Source organism: Haematobia irritans, chromosome 1, assembly GCF_050003625.1.
Source record: "Haematobia irritans isolate KBUSLIRL chromosome 1, ASM5000362v1, whole genome shotgun sequence".
NCBI lineage: Eukaryota > Metazoa > Arthropoda > Insecta > Diptera > Muscidae > Haematobia > Haematobia irritans.
Window position 1 is genome coordinate 215,789,614 of NC_134397.1, and position 20,751 is coordinate 215,810,364.

Sequence of the window (20,751 nt, forward strand, 5' to 3'; positions counted from 1 at the left end):
ATAATCTACCAAGATTTTATTTCTATAGAAAATTTTGTCAAAATTTATTTCTATAGAAAATTTTGTGAAAATTTTATTTCTATAGAAAATTTTGTTAAAATTTTATTTTTGTAGAAAATTTTGTCAAAATTTTATGTCTACTTTGTCAAATTGAATTATATACGTATTGGATCGCTCTTTTTTGATTTAATATATACCACGTATGGACTTACATACAATTTAGAAGATGGTGTTAGGAGGTTTTAAGATACCTTGCCATCGGCAAGCGTTACCGCAACTTAAGTAATTCGATTGTGGATGGCAGTGTTTGGAATAAGTTTCTACGCAATCCATGATGGAGGGTACATAAGCTTCGGCCTGGCCGAACTTACGGCCGTATATACTTGTTTTACTTCTGTTTGAGGTATTCATTCATTTTGGCGCGTATGTATTTAAACCATTGACTGATGGTCTATTAAATAGCAGCATATTTAATAGAATCTTTAATTCCATCTCAGGCTCCTCACAAACGACAACAAAATCGTAATTTCTTGCAATGAATAATTTTGCACAGAGTATAGTATTATTCAATCCAAAAATCCATCCAAAGAGTTTGGCTTCCTGAATTTAGTTATTTCCTTAAATTTTCCATTCCTTTAATTTTTTATATTACTACAAACTATTTGCAGTAATTTCATTCAATTTTCCATATTTTTGTATCTTTCAATTGACCACGAACTTCGTTACACAAAGTAAACAAACAATGTAATGTCTGTCTTTAGTAGATGACAGTAATGACAAATATACAAGTCCGGAACGAAAAGGTACGATGGAACGATTTGAAGGAACTAGTTCCTTCGTACAAAAGGAACGATGACTCCGAATCACTACGGTGAACGATTTTGCCCAAGACTAATTATAGTGAATATAAACACTTTTTTATACCCTCCACCATAGGATGGGGTATATTAACGTTGTCATTCCGTTTGTAACACATCGAAATATTGCTCTAAGACCCCATATATATTCTGGGTTGTGGTGAAATTCTGAGTCAATCTGAGCATGTCCGACCGTCCGTCTGTTGAAATCACGCTAATTTCCGAACGAAACAAGCTATCGACTTGAAACTTGGCACAAGTAGTTGTTATTGATATAGGTCGGATGGTATTGCAAATGGGCCACATCGGTCCACTTTTACGTAAAGCCCCCATATAAACAATTTGATAAATCGATGCCCAATCACACAAAAATTGGTTTATATCAAGTTCATAATTGCATATAGCCCCTATATAAGCGACCCCCATATTTCAATTCTGGCTCTCTACGCACCGTGCAAAAGTCCATATCGTCCATATACCTCTTTGCCTAATATATGCCACGTATGGACTTACTCACAATTTAGAAAACGATGTTAAGAAGTTTTAAGATACCTTGCCATCGGTATTACCACAACCCAAGTAATTCGATTGTAGATGACAGTCTTTCGTAGAAGTTTCTACGCAATCCATGGTGGAGGGTACATAAGATTCGGCCTGGCCGAACTTACGGCCGTATATACTTGAAGGGTATAACTGTTGTCACTTACTTATTTAATACAATAAAATATCTCTTTGCTTATTTCCAAAATGCTGTTGGCTTACAAAAATGTTTGCTGGGTATAATACAGAAAATTAAAATAAAGGACAAATAGAAAGTGAATGCAGTATTTTCAGTCACAATACCGGCAGGCCAGATCTAAGGTAATACCCCACAGTAAAAGTGTTCTTTTTACATACAAACGGACATAGAGAAAAACACCCACAAAAACAGGATATGCTAAATAATACAAATACAAAAACAAAGAAAACTTACCTGCGAAGGTGTGAGGTGCCACGTACCAAACCCGGTGTACAACAATTCACAGTGATGGAAGTGTCTGTAAATGAGCCAAACAGTCAACCAAGCAGTTTACCCACCATCAAACGGCATCCGCCAGCATGTCATTTAAATAAATGAAAAAAAAATGCAAAAAGAATAGAAACAAAAATTAGTTGTATACCACATACATTTGAATATTTTTAAAATTTGCTAACATTTTTATAATTCAATCTCATTTCTTTTGTGTTTAGAATATTTAATAAAACACAACATTAATTTGCATAAACAATAGGGGGAAAATGGTTTACTTTGGTCCGCAATGAGTTAGCGAAATGCTGGTGTAGTTAGGGAAGATATTGGAGAGGAAGTTGAAATTTAATTGGTACACTGACCATCGGGTATTGTTGAGTGAAAATTGGATAAGGGAATGCAATGGTATTGAGTTGATGTAGGTTAGGTTAATAAGTTTAATGGACCAGTATCCCATATTTTTGTATTTAGTCCCCATACAAATCGACTCTCGATTTTTTTTTAATTTTTTTAGACGCTTCATTTTATATGAGATTTACTTGTAACATGAAATCTAAAAGGATTTTGAGTTTAAAAAGATATGTTTTTTTATAGTCCATACCTTGTTATGTCACAGTACAAAATAAACTGTTTTATGTGAAAGATAAATTATTTTGTGTTGGAATTGTTGTACAAATTCCAAACATTGCAATAACTTAAATCGAAAGATCGGATACATGGGGCTATATCGAAACATGGTCCGCTATAGCCCATCTTCCAACTTGACCTGCCTGCAGACAAAAAAGTTTGTGTAAAATGTCAGCATGATAGCTTTATTATTGAAGGCTGTAGAGTGGATACAACAGACAGACGGACATTGTGATTGACATATTAACCACGTTGTATTTCATTATACTCTGCAGCAAACAGGGTATTATAAGCAAGTGCATATTTTTACAACACCCAGATGGAGACGATATAGAAACAGGATGTCTGTGGAAATATTGCTCAGGGTCGGCCCTTGAGTCGATTTAGCCATGTTCGTCTGCCGGTGAACACATTTTTGTAATCAAAGCCTAAGTGGCAGTTTTGGTCCAAGCAACCATCAAATTTAACTAAAGCATTTATTTTTGGTCCGAATAGAATCCTATTGATTTTGGAAGAAATCGTTTCCGATTTATATTTACCATAAATCCAAAATGATCTTTTACGAAGTTGCATAAAAATGGTTTTATATTTAAATATTAGGTCAGAGACTCTTGTTGTTAGCAGCTAATTTTTTATATTTATTTTCAAAAATAAATAAATGTAAAAATTTCCCATACATATTTTTAATGACATAATAACTCGTACTACGACTTTAGTCGATTTAAATTTCAGGTCAAGAAATTTTTTTGAAGTGTGAAAATTGTGTGTATATCGGCACAGATTTAAGTATATGTGGGAATGTAAACCTTAATAACTCTTCCAAAAAAATTGAAGAAATTGAGATGGTATCAAAAAATTTGCTGTTTAACGTTGAGAAGCGTATAATATAGGCGGCTCCGGCCGACTTTAGAATTTCCTTACTCGTTACGATTTAAATGTTGGGGGCTCTAACGATAGCCAATTATGTGTTTCCAGCAAAATATTAAGCAGTCACCCTATTACGCTTAATTCCCATCATTAAAATGCTTTTATAAGAATGTCAATAATAAAACGAACTGTTCCTGGAATAAATCTAACAAATGTGAGACAAAACAAGTATATACAGCAGTAAATTCGGCCGGGCCGAATTTTAAATACCCACCACCATGAATTAAATATGATAGTTTACTTTGAAAACTCTTCGTCGTAGTGGGTTACTTGATACTATATAGAATTGTAGGGGGTTTGATGACAAATCTTCTCCCAAGGCAGTCAGCTCCCGAAGAAAAACTTTAAAGATTCTACCAATTTTGTTTGAGTTTTAGAGAAATTATAAACATATCGTGTATATGATTAAATTACGCCTTGATTTGAAATCTTAAATCTGTAGATTTTTTCCGCCATTATTTAAATAAATACGATGAGTAAAATCTGGAAATTTTACTTTCAGTTTGAAGCAATTTTCATGATCAGTGTGCCTGCTATTTTAGAGAATTTTAGAGTCGAATAAACGAAAATACTTTATAAGAAAAGGAAATTTCGTTTGTCTAAAATTTCATTATAGATTACTAATTTCCAGCAAATCGGATAAAAACTACGGATTATAGAAGCCCAAGAAATAAAGCCGGGAGATCGGTGTATATGGGGGCTATACCAAAACATGGACCGATAGGTACCATTTGCTACTCACATATTTGTGATCTTAAAATAGAATTTCAAACAAATCGGCTAGAAAACATAGTCTCTTGACGCCCAAGAAATAAAAATCGAGAGATCAGTCTATATGGGGGTTATACCAAAAAATTGACCGATATACCTCAATTTCGGCACATTTATTTGTGGTCTAAAAATACCTCTACATTTCGAATTTCAGGCAAATCGGGTAATAAATACAGTTTATAGAAGCTCAAGAATTTCAGGCAAAGCGGATGGTAAATATAGTTTCTAGAAGCCCAAGAAGCAAAATCGGGCGATCGGTCTATATGGGGGCTATACCAAACAATGGACCGATGGGCACCATTTTCGGCACACCTTTCTATGGTCCCAAAAGAACTCTAGATTTTCAATTTCAGGAAAATCGGATAGAAAATATAGTTTCTAGAAGCCCAAGAAGCAAAATCGGGAGATCAGTCTCTATGGGGCCTATATAAAAACATGGACCGATGAGCACTATTTTCGGCACACCTTTTTATGGTCCTCAAATACCTCTAGATTTCCAATTTCAGGCAAATCGTATTGTAAATATAGTTTCTAGAAGCCCAAGAAGCAAAATCGGGAGATCAGTCTATATGGGGGCTATACCAAAACATGGACCGATGGGCACCTTTTTCGGCACACTTTTTTATGGTCCTCAAATACTTCTATATTTCCAATTTCAGGCAAATTGGATAAAAACAACGGTTTTTATAGGCCCAAGACTCCAAATCGGGAGGTTGGTTTATATGGAGGCTATATCAAAACATGGACCGATACGGACCATTTTCGACTCACCTCTTTATGGTCCCAAAATACCTCTAGATTTTCAATTTCAGACAAATCGGATAGAAAATACTGTTTCTAGACGCGCAAGAAGCAAAATCGGGAGATCGGTCTATATGGGGGCTACATCAAAACATGGACCGATACGGACCATTTTCGACACACCACTTTACGGTCCCAAAATACCTCTGGATTTACAATTTCAGGCAAATCTGATAAAAACTACGGTTTTTATAGGCCCAAGACCCCAAATCGGGAGGTCGGTTTATATGGGGACTATATCAAAACTTGGACCTATATAGCCCATCTTCGAACTTGACCTGCCTGCAAACAAAAAACTAATCTGTGCCAAATTTGGGGACAATAGCGCCGTTATTGAAGGCTGTAGCGTGATTACCACAGACAGACAGACAGACAGACGGACAGACGGACATGCTTATATCGTCTTAGAATTTCTTCCTGATCAAGAATATATATACTTTATATAGTCGGAAATCGATATTTCGATGTGTTACAAACGGAATGACAAACTTATTATACCCCCGTCACCATTTTATGGTGGTGGGTATAAAAATCGGGAGATCGGTTTATATGGGGACTATACCAAAACATGGACCGCTACTCACCATTTTTGGCACACCTCTTTATGGTTCTAAAATACCTCTAGAATTTGAAATTGAGGCAAATTGGATAAAAACTACGGATTCTATAAGCCCAAGAAGTAAAGTCGGGAGATCGGTCTATATGGGGGCTATACCAAAACATGCACTGACACTCACCATTTTTGGCACACCTCTTCAAGGTTCCAAAATACCTCTAGATTTTCAATTTCACGCAAATTGGATGAAAACTACGGTTTCTATAAGCGAAAGACCCCAAATCGGGAGGTCGGTTTATATGGGGGCTATACCAAACCATGGACCGACACTCACCATTTTTGGATACCTCTTCAAGGTCCCAAAATACCTCTAGATTTTCAATTTCGCGCAAATTGGATGAAAACTACGGTTTCTATAAGCGAAAGACCCCAAATCGGGAGGTCGGTTTATATGGGGGCTATACCAAAACATGGCCCGATATAGCCCATCTTCGAACTTGACCTGCGCGCAGACAAAAGACGATTCTGTGCCAAATTTCAAATTTCAGGACGATAGCTCCATTATTGAATGCTGTAGCGTGATTACAACAGACAGCCAGACAGACAGACGGACAGACGGACAGACGGACATACTTATATCGTCTTAGAATTTCTCCCTGATCAAGAATATATATACTTTATATAGTCGGAAATCGATATTTCGATGCGTTACAAACGGAATGACAAACTTATTATACCCCGTCACCATTCCATGGTGGTGGGTATAAAAATATACAATTTTGTTTTTATAGGAATTTAATTTTGACAAAATTTTCTATAGAAATAAAATTTTGATAAAAATTTACTGTAGAAATAAAATTTGACAAAATTTTCTATGGCAATAAAATTTTTACAAAATATTCTATAGAAACAATATTTTGACAATATTGACAATATTTTCTATAGAAATAAAATTTTGACAAAATTTTCTATAAAAATACAATTTTAAAAAAATTTTCTATAGAAATAAAAAAATGTTGACAATAGAAATAAAATTTTCTATAGAAATAATGTTTTGACTAAATTTTATATAGAAACAAAATTTTGACAAAATTTTCTATAGAAATAAAAATTTTGACAAACTTTTCTATAGAAATAAAATTTTGACGAATTTTCTATAGAAATAAAATTTGACAAAATTTTCTATGGAAATAAAATGTTTACAAAATTTTCTATAGAAATAAAAATTTGACAAAATTTTCTATAGGAATAAAATTTTAAAAAAATTTTTAATGGAAATAAAATTTTAACAAAATTTTTAATAGAAATAAATATTGACAAAATTTACTATAGATATAAAATTTGGCAAATTTTCCTATAGAAAAAAAAATTGACAAAATTTTCTACAGAAATAAATTTGTTAAATTTTCTATAGAAATAAAATTTGTACAAAATTTTAAATAGAAATAAAATTTTGAAAAAATTTTCGATAGAAATAAAATTTTGACAAAATTTTCGATAGAAATAAAATTTTGACAAAATTTTCTATAAAAACCAAATTTTGACAAAATTTTCTTTAGAAATAAAATTTTGAAAAAAAATTCTATAGATATATCATTGTGACAAAATGTTCTATAGAAATAACATTTTGACAAAATTTTCTGTAGAAAAAAATTTTTGACAAAATTTTCAATAGAAATAAAATTTTGACAAAATTTTCTATAGAAGTAAAATTTTCCATAAATAAAATTGTGACAAAATTTTCGATAGAAATAAGATTTTGACAAAATTTTCGATAGAAATACAATTTTGACAAAATTTTCTATGGAAATAAAATTTTGAAAAAAAATTCTATAGAAATAATATTGTGACAAAATTCTCTATAGAAATAACATTTTGACAAAATTTTCTATAGAAATAAAACTGTTGACAAAAATTTTTATAGAAATATAATGTTGACAAAATTTTATATAGAAATAGCATTTTGACAAGATTTTTATAGAAATATAATTTTGATAAAATTTTCTATAGAAATAAAATTTTGACAAAATTTTCTATAGAAACAAAATTTTATTTCCAATATTTCGGTTAATGCCACTAACCATCTTTTGGGATTTTGTAGCTACATAAAATACAAAAATTAAATTATATTTAATGTTCACAAAAATCACAATGTTATTTAAGGGAATAATCATAGGCGACGATACACTCTTGAGATGCTTAATATAATAAAGCTCTCTTCTGACAAGAGAATAAATTTCAAAAAAGACACGGAGGAATGCGCGAGAATGTATCGACATATCATAAGCAAGCATCAACACAAAGGAAGCTTAGTGTACGGTGACTTGCGACACGAACAGCAGCACACGAATTCAAGTTAGTTATTTTCAATAAATTATACCTTAAATAATGTTGCAATTTTTGTGAACATAATTTAATTCTTGTATTTTATGTAGATACAAAATCCCAGAAGATGGTTAGTGGTACTAACCGAAATAAATATTAAAACAATATAAATGGCACTAACCGAAATAAATATTAAAAAACATCAATAATCGATTGTTTCTATAACTTCAAACCGAAACAAAATTTTGAGAAAATTTTCTATAGAAATAAAATTTTGACAAAATGTTCTATAGAAATAAAATTTGGACAAAATTTTTTATAGAAATTAAATTTTAACCAAATTTTATATAGAAATAAAAATTTGATAAAAATTTCTATGGAAATAAAATTTTGACAAAATTTTCTATGGAAATAAAATTTTGACAAAATTTTCTATGGAAATAAAATTTTGACAAAATTTTCTATAGAATAAAAATTTGACAAAATTTTCTATAGAATAAAAATTTGACAAAATTTTCTATGGAATAAAATTTTGACAAAAATTTCTATAAAAATAAAATTTTGACAAAATTTTCTATATTTTTACCAAATTTTGTACAGAATAAAATTTTGACAAAATTTTCTATAGAATAAAATTTTGAAGATACGCTGATTTTTTGCCTACCCAATTTGTATAGAAACAATTTTGACAACATTTTCTATAGCAAAAAAAATTTACAAAATTTTCTATAGAATAAAATTTTGACAAAACTTTCTATAGAATAAAATTTTGTATAGAATAAAATTTTGAAGATACGAAGATTTTTTGCCTACCCAAATCATATATAAGATCATTCGATTACCAAAATTCCAAAATATTTGTTCAAATACACTCTTTTATTCTCTTCCAAATAGAAATAAAATTTTGACAAAAATTTTCTATACAAATAACATTTTGACAAAATTTTCAATAGAAATAAAATTTTGGCAAAATTTTCTATAGAAATAACATTTTGACAAAATTTTCTATAGAAATAAAATTTTGAAAAAAATTTTCTACAGAAATAAAATTTTGACATAATTTTCTATAGAAATAAAATGTTGACAAAATTTTCTTTAGAAATAAAATTTTGACAAAATTTTCTTTGGAAATAAAATGTTGACCAATTTTTCTGCCGAAATTAACCTTTGACAAAATTTTCTATAGAAATAAAATTTGGACAACATTTTGTATGGAAACAATTTCGACAACATTTTCGGCAGAAATAAAAATTTTACAAAATTTTGTATAGAATAAAATTTTGACAAAATTTTCTATAGAAATAAAATTTTGACAAAATTTTCAATAGAAATAAAATTTTGACAAAATTTTCTATAGATATAAAATTTTTTATATCTATTTTTCTATAGAAATAAAATGTTGACAAATTTTTCGATAGAAATAAAATTTTGACAAAATTTTCTATAGGAATAAAATGTTGACAAAATTTTCTATGGAAATAAAATTGTGACCAATGTTTCTATAGAAATTAATCTTTAACAAAATGTTCTATAGAAATAAAATTTGGACAACGTTTTGACATTTTGACAACATTTTCTACAGAAATAAAATGTTTACAAAATTTTCTATAGAACAAAATTTTGACAAAATTTTCTATATTTTGACCATATTTTCTATAGAATAAAATTTTTACAAAATTTTCTATAGAAAAAAATTTTGACAAAAGTTTCTATAGAATAAAATTTAGAAGATACTCTAATTTTTTGCCTATCCCATTTTGTATAGAAACAATTTTGACAAAATTTTCTATAGAATAAAATTTTGACAACATTTTCAATAGAATAAAATTTTGACAAAATTTTCGGTGGAATAAAATTTTGATAAAATTTTCTATAGAATAAAATTTTGAAGATAAGAAGATTTTTTGCCTATCCAAACCACATATAAAATCATAAGATTACCAATTTTCCAAAATATTGGTTCAATTATACTCTTTTACTCCCTCCCAAATAGAAATAAAATTTTGACAATTTTTTCTATAGAATGCTCTGTTAATATTCTGATAAAATTTTCTATAGAAATGAAATTTTGACAAAATTTTTTGTGGAAATAAAATTTTGACAAGATTTTCTATAGAAGTAATGTTTTGACAAATTGTTCTATTGAAATACAATTTAGTCAAAATTTTCTATAGAAATAAAATTTTGACAAATTCATATAAAACTTTGACAAAATTTTCAATAGAAATAAAATTTTGATCTATTAAGGTAATATCTCCAAAAATCTTATTTTTCCTGTTAGGTCATTCTTACATAGCCAGAAACAGTTAAAGTCCATTGTAGAATTATGCTTAAATAGTTGGAACATGTGAAATTTCGACACATTCACAATTCAAGTACAATTTATTAATACACTCAAACAAATTTCACTATTGATCGCTATAAAAATATGCAAATTTTTCGCCTACCCAAGTCATATATAAGATCATTAGACTACCAAACTTCCAAAATATTGATTCAAAATATAATCGTTTTATTCTCTCCCAAATGTACTACTCTCGACTAATTCAACAAAATTGAAAGAGAAGATAACATTTTGTTTGTTCCCCCATTTTCAGGTCTTCCACACTCATTTTGAAAACCATCACACCCCAATGCTAATGCATTCACTTCATTTCGATGTAAATCCGTCAATACACCTCCTATTATAGCATTTATTCCCCAAATACACACAATACCATATCATGTCATGATATCCATGGGAATTTGAACTAAAGTGCAATCTTCGTGACTTACCTTTCAACTCCTTGGCCATCCAACGACTGGCCAAAAGTATTGCCAATTTCGAATGTGCAAAGGCATCACGTGGATGAAATTTTGTTGCCCACGTGCCCAAATTCAATGGATCATCGAAATCCATTTTTGCTGTGGTATGAGAATGTGCCGATACATTGATGATACGTCCATTGGGTGATTTTTTCAAATGCGGCACCAGCAGATGGGACAACAGGAAGGGGGACAGATAATTCACTTGCAGATGTTTTTCAAATCCATCGGTGGTATTGTCTTTGGTCGGTTCAAAGATGATACCAGCATTGTTGATAAGAACATCGATACGCTCAAATTCAGCCATTATTTTGCGAGCAAATCGTCGAACATTATCAAAGGAAAGTAAATCCAAATAGCGAGCTTCCACACAGAACATTTGGTCAACATTGGAGTTGGTATCTTTGTGAACATCCGTGTCGGAATTGTTTGTTGTCCGTTTCGGTTTCGAGGACTTGTCAGCCGGTAGTACCTGACAACGAAGTTCACGTTTGATAATTGCTACAGCTTTTTCGGCAGCTTCCATATTGCGGCATGCCACTATGACACGTCCACCTCTGCCAGCCAAGGCTTTGGCAATCTCATAGCCGATTCCCGTATTGGCACCAGTGACAATTACAATTTGATCTCTTATTTGATTGTCATTGGGGCAACGTTGACCGCTCATTATGGACCTGTAAAGACGAGAAAAGGAACAAAGTGCTGGTATTAGTTGGTCCCATTCAAATGACAAGTCATTCATTATCATTTTGTGTGAAAGATTGTTGCCCTGGAATGTGTCCCCAATTCAGTGTGGGCAAGAGTAAGTGGACTCGTCACAAATGCTACAATCACGACAATAAGGACTTAATTATGTTGTGTTATCTTTTGTGGATATTTACCCAATGTCAGGTAGCAATCAATTTTGGGAACATTTGGGTGGAGAATTCGTTATCATAAGTTCGATATGTAAAAAGGGTACCATGGGAACATGAAGTTTTAAATAGATGTTGCTCATTTAAATTTCATATGGGTGATTGATACATGATTACCGATAACGTTTATGATTTTTCAAAAAGTGGGTTAAATTTGTCCCTAAATAAGTTCAACGTTGATATTAAAGCCTAGTAAAAAGGAAACTTCCAAAAAATTGGTTGGATTCCCCAACATGGGCCGGAAATTGTGCAGATTTGGAGTGTCTACACCATGGACTTGTCAAAGGATATACTCCGTTTGAGGCATTGCCTAGCCATGGAATTAAATTTCAATGAAGAAATATTTTTTTTTTTTTATTTTCATAAATTTTTTGTATGAGATTCTCATAGAAGAAAAACTGAACCAAAATTAAAGAAAAAATTATTGGCGCCAAATAATGGCCATTTTATCTATACTACAGTTCAATCGTACAATTTTTGGAAATTACGAAGGTACGAAAATTTTCTTTTTCTTTGGTTAAATATGAACTTATGCTAGAAAAATTGCAAATTTTTTTGTTCCAACATTTCAGACAAGCGTTAGAATGAATTAAAAAATATAAACATTTTTTATTTGGCAAAATATCACAAAATTTTTTAATTCACATCAGCAACACTGAATTCAGATCACACCCTAAGAAGTGAATCAAATTCAGTGCAACGGCTGTTGCAATGGTGGACATCCGTCCTATGGCAAGCCTATCCCAGCAAAAAAAGCGTCGCCAAAAAAGTAATGAAAATGTTCTTTTTGGATTCGGAAGTGGTGCAAAATTGACGCAGAAGCGATGAATTTAACATGGGCTTGTCATAGGACGGAAGTCCTCCATTTCGACAGCCGTTGCACTGAATTTGCATCACTTCTTTAGGTGTGACCCGAATTCAATATTTTGGATATAAATTAAAAAATACTGTGACATTTTGTCAAATAAATAATTTTTATAATTTTTTATAATTTTAAATGGATTCTAACGCTTCTTGTCGGAATGGTTTTACCTCAAATATTTTCAAAAATTCTCAATTTTTTCAGATTGGATTTAGCATTTTTGTCGACAAATTTGAAATGATTTGTATTATTTTATGAATTCTTACTCTGTTTTTAAACTATTTGAAACAAACAAAGTTAAAATTATCCATTAAAAGTATGAAAAAAAAAACTAAGTTATAAAAAAATTGAATTAAAAGAACTTCCTGGGTAGTTAAAATAAAGAACATCATTGGGAGTGCATCTTCTGGAAGTGCTTTTAAAGTTGTGCATTTGGAAGAACTTCCACATTTTTTTGCTGGGATGTTAAATTTATTGCTTCTGCACGAATTTTTGGCGACGATATTTTAGCTGAGCTACTTAAAAAATGGTGGCATTCTGGGCTGGTTGCCACAATTAGTAAAATTCTACCACATATGGTAGATTTTTATACTCTCCACCATAGGATGGGGGGTATATTAACTTTGTCATTCCGTTTGTAACACATCGAAATATTGCTCTAAGACCCCATATTCTGGGTCGTGGTGAAATTCTGAGTCGATCTGAGCATGCCCGTCCGTCCGTCCGTCCGTCTGTTGAAATCACACTAACTTCCGAACGAAACAAGCTATCGACTTGAAACTTGGCATAAGTAGTTGTTATTGATGTAGGTCGGATGGTATTGCAAATGGGCCATATTGGTCCACTTTTACGTATAGCCCCCATATAAACGGACCCCCAAATTTGGCTTGCAGACCCTCTAAGAGAAGCAAATTTCATCCGATCCGGCTGAAATTTGGTACATGGTGTTAGTATTAGGTCTCTAACAACAATGCAAAAATTGGTCCACATCGGTCCATAATTATATATAACCCCCATATAAACGGACCCCCAAATTTGGCTTGCAGACCCTCTAAGAGAAGCAAATTTCATCCGATCCGGCTAAAATTTGGTACATGGTGTTAGTATTAGGTCTTTAATGACCATGCAAAAATTGGTCCACATCGGTGCATAATTATATATAGCTCCATATAAACCGATCGCCAGATTTGACCTCCAGAGCCTCTTGGAAGACCAAAATTCATCTGATTCCGTTGATATTTGCTACGTGGTGTTAATATATGGCCTCAAACACCCATGCAAAAATTGGTCGAAATCGGTCCATAATTATGTTTAGCCCCCATATAAACCGATCCCCAGATTTGACCTCCGGAGCCCCTTGGAAGAGCAAAATTCATCGGATTCGGTAGAAATTTGGTACGTGATGTTACTATATGGTATCCAACAATCATGCATGAATTGGTTCATATCAGTCCATAATAATATATATAGCCCCCATATAAACCGATCCCCAGATTTGACCTCCGGTGCCTTGTGGAGAAGCAAAATTCATCCGATCTGGTTAAAATTTGGTACGTGGTGGTAATATATAATATTTAACAACCATGCCAAAAGTGTTCCTTATCAGTCTATAATCATATATAGGCCCCATATAAACCGATCCCGAGATTTGGTTTTGGAGCCTCTTGGAGGAGTAAATGTCCTCCGAGTCAGTTGAAATTTGGTACATTGTGCTAGTATATGGCCGTTAACAACCATGCCTAACTAGGTCCATATCGGTCTATAGCTATATATAGCCCTCAGATAAATCGATCCCCAATCACACAGAAATTGGTCCATATCAAGTTCATAATTGTATATTTCAATTCTGGCTCCCTACGTACATTGCAAAAGTCCATATCGATCCGTAATCATTTGTAGACTTACATACATATTGTCATTTGTGGTCTCTTCAAGTTGTCTCTTCTAAGGTATAAATAATGGCAGCGCGTCGCGTTGCTCAATCCTCCATTAACTGGGCCGCTTTGGCGGAACGTGTGCCACCCAATCAAAAAGCCAATTTTGCTGCTTTCAAATCCAAATCGGATGTTTACATGCGCGCTGTTTTGGCTAACCCCGAAAATCCACCAAAGATTGATTGGGCCCACTACAAGAAGTTGATTCCCATTCCCGGTTTAGTTGATAGCTTCCAGAAGTAATATGAAGCCGTCAAGGTTCCCCACACTGCTGACAATGTCACTGCCCAAGTTGAAGTTCAGGCCAAGGAAACCAAAGCTGAAATTGACAACTTCAAGAAGAGCTCCGATCAACGTATCGCCGCATTGCAAAAGGAAATGGACCACTTGAAATCCTTGTTGCCATTCGAACAGATGACCATGGAAGATTAACGTGACGCATTCCCTGATTTGGCTTTGGACTATGTCAATCATCGCACATTCTGGCCCCACGCCCCAGAGGACCAAGCTGGCTACGTCTCCAAGGAAATGGAAGCTGCACGAGCTGCCCATGAACATTAAGTGTTGTGTCGTTGTGTTAAGACAATGATTTAATGTCCATGATGGGTGTAGACTTTAGGATATCTTGTTTTGCATTAGGGGGGATTTATTACTCGTAATTTATAAATGAAGAGGTGTCCCTCTCTAAATTTTAGAAAAATTTCGAAATGTTTGGAACATAAGATGTAACTACGAGAAATAACATCATAAATACCTTTTTGTCTAATATATACCACGTGTGGACTAACTCACAATTTAGAAAACGATTTAAGATACCACAACCCAAGTAATTCGATTGTGTATAACAGTCTTTCGTAGAAGTTTCTACGCAATCCATGTTGGAGGGTACATAAGATTCGGCCTGGCCGAACTTATGGCCGTTTATACTTGTTTTTATTGTTTTGGTAGATTGGTAGAATTCTTGATGTTTTAGTAGATTTCACAAAATCTACAACTGCAGCTAAGAGGTATATCAATTTTCTATAGAAATAAAATGTTGACAAAATTTTGTATAGAAATAATATTTTGTCGATAATCACTATAGAAGAAAATTCACAAATTTTTCTATAGAAATAAAATTTTGACAAAATTTTCTATAAAAATAAAATTAAAAAAAAAAAAAATAAAATTTTGTTTTTGATTTCAGCTTATAACCATGCATTGACTACACTACAAGTGTAGCTTAACCAACAGAGGAAAATAATGTTTGTCAAATTTATTTGGGCAAAGCCCTATAGACTGCAAGATGGTTGGATGGACGCACGTTTCGGAATTACCACATTCCTCATCAGCATCCTCTACTTGCAGCTAAACTATCAACCAATTACCAGAATAAATTCAGGCAGTTCCCTAAACCCAAAAGTGAACCACACTTGAACCTTCCGAAAAAAGATTTAAACGATAGCCGGCTTATGCCGAAATAAATTCGTACAAACATATCTCTTTTCCTTTGCTGAAATCGAAAACAACAATAAAGATTAAAGAAAAAACCAACAATAACAAAACAAAACGAATGACACAAAATTTTGATAAAATTTTCTATATTAATAAAATTTTGACAAAATTTTCGATAGTAATAAAATTTAACAAAATTTTCTATTGTAATCAAATTTGACAAAATGTGGTATAGCAATAAAATTTTGACAAAATTTTTTATAGAAATAAAATTTTGAAAAAAAAAATCTAAGGAAATAATATTTTGGCAAAATTTTCTATAGAAATACAATTTTAACTAGGTTTACTATAGAAATAAAATTTTGAAAAAATTTTCTATAGAAACAAAATTTTGAAAAAAAAAAATTTTTTTTTTTCTATAGAAATAAAATTTTGACAATATTTTTTATAGAAATAAAATTTTGACAAAATTTTCTAAGGAAATAACATTTTGGCAAAATTTTCTATAGAAATAAAATTTTGACAAAGTTTTCTACAGAACTAAAATTTTGACAAAACCTTCAATAGAAATAAAACTTTCATAAAATTTTCTATAGAAATAAAATTTTTACAAAATTTTCCATAGAAATAAAATTTTGACAAAATTTACTATAGAAATAAAACTTTGATAAAATTTTCTATAGAAATAAAATTTTTACAAAATTTTCCATAGAAATACAATTTTTACAAAATTTTCTATGGCAACAAAATCTTGATAAAATTTTCTATAGAAATAATATCTTTAAAAATTTTAATTTTTTTTTAAATTTCCGTCATACTATCCATGTCCAAGTACGTTGTCCCGTTTAGTAAAAGTACTGTAGGTGCAGGCTAAAATCAAAATATTTAAAAATTTTGAGAATATTGAAGAACAATTTTTTATTCACTTTACAATCTCAATTTGAAACACCATCAAATAGTATTATTAGCTTAGAATTGTCCTATATAAGAGATAACACAACAACCCTATGGTTAGGTTAGGTTAGGTGGCCGCCCGATGTATCAGGCTCACTTAGACTATTCAGTCCATTGTGATACCACATTGGTGAACTTCTCTCTTATCACTGAGTGCTGCCAGATTCGATGTTAAGCTCAATGACAAGGGACCCCTTTTTATAGCCGAGTCTGAACGGCGTTCCACATTCCAGTGAAACCACTTAGAGAAGCTTTGAAACCCTCAGAAATGTCTCCAGCATTACTGAGGTGGGATAATCCACCGCTGAAAAACTTTTTGGTGTTCGGTCGAAGCAGGAATCGAACCCACGACCTTGTGTATGCAAGGCGGGCATTCTAACCATTGCACCACGGTGGCTCCCATATACAGCCTATACAGATATACAACCCTATACAGATATTTGTTTCGATTGCTATAATTCCATGTTTTATTTTCAACTTTTTCGTATATGAGACCATATCCATTTTAATTCGCAATGTACACACACATTCGATTGACCATCCAATCCTTAAGTGTTACTGTATCCTCTCTTGTGAACAAATAAAGGACCGAAACCATTCAACTTTAAAGTGCAAGCGATAAAAATATTATGCTACTCTCTCTCTCTCTCTCTCTGTATGATATTGCCATGCAACGCTTCAATTGTCTGCTTAATACACAAACATGAAAAAAGTGCATAGTTTTTAATGTGTTTTATTTGTTTTAGCTCGAAAAAATGCTGGTGCCGATGCTGTCGCTACAATATTTCCTCCCTTTTATTGGTTCCCTCTAAAGAAGCGTAAAATTGTTAATTTGTTTACGCATTAGCAACTGACATGGTCCAGCATCCAACGTAAATGTCCATTGTGGTTTGTTTTCGAACTCTACTTGCAGTTTCCCCGAAATCTTAATGCGCAGTGGAGCGTGCAATGTTCATATTCACTTGTAAATGTAGAGATTTAATACCGGATGTTTTTAATGAACTCCGGAAATTCAATGTTGACATTCATTCATTTTAATTAAGGGTTTTTGAAGAAAATTTGTGTAAAATCAAAGTAGATGTATGCCCCATTCGTGGCTGTGGAGCTTTGTTGCCACTCGAGCCAAAAATATTTAAATAAAATTTGGAGAACTTTTTAACAAAAATCTACCAAACAAAATATTTTGACAAAATTTTATTTCTAGAAAAAATTTGTCAAAATTTTAATTCTATAGAAAATTTTGTCGGAATTCTATTTATATAGAAAATTTTGCCAAAATTTTATTTCTATAGAAAATGTTGCCAAATTTTTTTTATGGAAAATTTTGTCACAATTTTATTTCTATAGAAAATTTTGTTAAATTTTTATTTCTATAGAAAATTTTGTCAAAATTTTATTTCTATAGAAAATTTTGTCAAAATTTTATTTCTATAGAATATTTTGACAAAATTTTATTTCTATAGAAATTGTTGTCAAAATTTTATTTCTATAGAAAATTTTGTCAAAAGTTTATTTCTATAGAATATTTTGTCAAAATTTTATTTCTATAGAAAATGTTGCCAAATTTTTTTTTTATGGAAAATTTTGTCAAATTTTTATTTCTATAGAAAATTTTGTCAAAATTTTATTTCTATAGAAAATTTTGTTTAAAATTCATTTCTATAGAAAATTTGTCAACATTTTATTTCTATAGTATATTTTGTTAAAATTTTATTTCTATAGGAAATTTTGTCAAAATTTTATATCTATACAAAATTTTCCGAAAATTTTATTTCTGTAGGCCATTTTTGTCAAAATTTTGTTTCTATAAAAGGTTTTGTTAAAATTTTATTTTTATAGAAAATTTTGTCAAAATTTTGTTTCTATAAAAAATTTTCTTAACCTTGTCTTTCTATTCAAATTTCGTTTCTATAGAACATTTTATTTCTATACAAAATTTTGTCCAAATTTTATGGCTATATAAAATTTTGTCAAAATTATATTTGTATAGAGAATTTTGTCATAATTTTATTTCTATAGAAAATTTTGTCAAAATTTTATTTCTATAGAATATTTTGTCAATATTTTATTTCTAAAGAAAATTTTGTCAATTTTTTTGTTTTCTATAGAAAATTTTGTCAAAATTTTATTTCTATAGAATATTTTGTCAAAATTTTATTTCTCTAGAATATTTTGTCAAAATTTTATTTCTCTAGAATATTTTTTCAAAATTTTATTTCTCTAGAATATTTTGTTAAAATTTTTTTTTTATAGCAAATTTTGTCATACTTTTATTTCTATGGAAAATTTTGTCAAAATTTTATTGCTATAATAAATTTTCCGAAAATTTTATTTCTGTAGGCCATTTTTGTCAAAAATTTATTTCTAAAGGGTGATTTGTTAAGAGCTTGATAACTTTTTTTTTAAAAAAAGCGCATAAAATTTGCAAAATCTCATCGGTTCTTTATTTGAAACGTTAGATTGGTCCATGACATTTACTTTTTGAAGATAATTTCATTTAAATGTTGACCGCGGCTGCGTCTTAGGTGGTCCATTCGGAAAGTCCAATTTTGGGCAACTTTTTCGAGCATTTCGGCCGGAATAGCCCGAATTTCTTCGGAAATGTTGTCTTCCAAAGCTGGAATAGTTGCTGGCTTATTTCTGTAGACTTTAGACTTGACGTAGCCCCACAAAAAATAGTCTAAAGGCGTCAAATCGCATGATCTTGGTGGCCAACTTACCGGTCCATTTCTTGAGATGAATTGTTCTCCGAAGTTTTCCCTCAAAATGGCCATAGAATCGCGAGCTGTGTGGCATGTAGCGCCATCTTGTTGAAACCACATGTCAACCAAGTTCAGTTCTTCCATTTTTGGCAACAAAAAGTTTGTTAGCATCGAACGATAGCGATCGCCATTCACCGTAACGTTGCGTCCAACAGCATCTTTGAAAAAATACGGTCCAATGATTCCACCAGCGTACAAACCACACCAAACAGTGCATTTTTCGGGATGCATGGGCAGTTCTTGAACGGCTTCTGGTTGCTCTTCACTCCAAATGCGGCAATTTTGCTTATTTACGTAGCCATTCAACCAGAAATGAGCCTCATCGCTGAACAAAATTTGTCGATAAAAAAGCGGATTTTCTGCCACTGATTTTGGTAATAAAATTCAATGATTTGCAAGCGTTGCTCGTTAGTAAGTCTATTCATGATGAAATGTCAAAGCATACTGAGCATCTTTCTCTTTGACACCATGTCTGAAATCCCACGTGATCTGTCAAATACTAATGCATGAAAATCCTAACCTCAAAAGAATCACCCTTTATAGAAGATTTTGTTAAATTTTTTTACAGACAATTTTGTCAAAATTTTATTTCTATAAAAAATTTTCTTAACATTATCTTTCTATTCAAATTTCGTTTCTAGAGAACATTTTTTTCAATAGAAAATTTTGTTAAAATTTTATTTCTACAGAAAATTTTGTCAAAATATTATGGCTATAGAAAATTTTGTCAAAATTATATTTCTATAGAGAATTTTGTCATAATTTTATTTCTATAGAAAATTTTGCCAAATTTTATTTCTATAGTATATTTTGTCAAAATTTTATTTCTATAGAAAGTTTTGTCAAAATTTTATATCTATAGAAAATTTTCCGAAAATTTTATTTCTGTAGACCATTTTTGTCAAAAATTTATTTCTATAGAAGATTTTGTTAATTTTTTTTTTACAGAAAATTTTGTCAAAATTTTATTTCTATAAAAAATTTTCTTAATATTATTTTTCTATTCAAATTTCGTTTCTAGAGAAAATTTTTTTCAATAGAAAATTTTGTTAACATTTTATTTCTACAGAAAATTTTGTCAAAATATTATGGCTATAGAAAATTTTTTCAAAATTTTATTTCTATAGAATATTTTGTCAAAATTTTATTTCTATAGAAAATTTTGTCAAGATTTTATTTCTATAGAGAATTTTGTCATAATTTTATTTCTATA

At 31.0% G+C, this 20,751-nt stretch overlaps 2 protein-coding genes across 2 annotated transcripts in view; one reads left to right on the forward strand and one right to left on the reverse strand.

Annotated features, from left to right (window-relative positions):
• The window catches only part of naz (nazgul), a 262,005-nt gene that overhangs the window by 174,012 nt on the left and 67,242 nt on the right, over positions 1-20,751 (reverse strand). The window contains exons 2-3 of the mRNA XM_075288437.1: positions 10,649-11,352; positions 1,831-1,894 (exon numbers count right to left, since the gene is read on the reverse strand). Coding sequence (XP_075144552.1) covers positions 1,831-1,894; positions 10,649-11,352 — 768 coding nt within the window. The remainder of the gene's footprint in view (positions 1-1,830; positions 1,895-10,648; positions 11,353-20,751) is intronic.
• On the forward strand, positions 14,372-15,141 carry LOC142222580 (ATP synthase subunit d, mitochondrial-like). The gene has a single exon (XM_075292791.1). It carries the CDS (start codon positions 14,413-14,415, stop codon positions 14,629-14,631), a length of 219 nt encoding a protein of 72 aa, XP_075148906.1. The 5' UTR covers positions 14,372-14,412; the 3' UTR covers positions 14,632-15,141.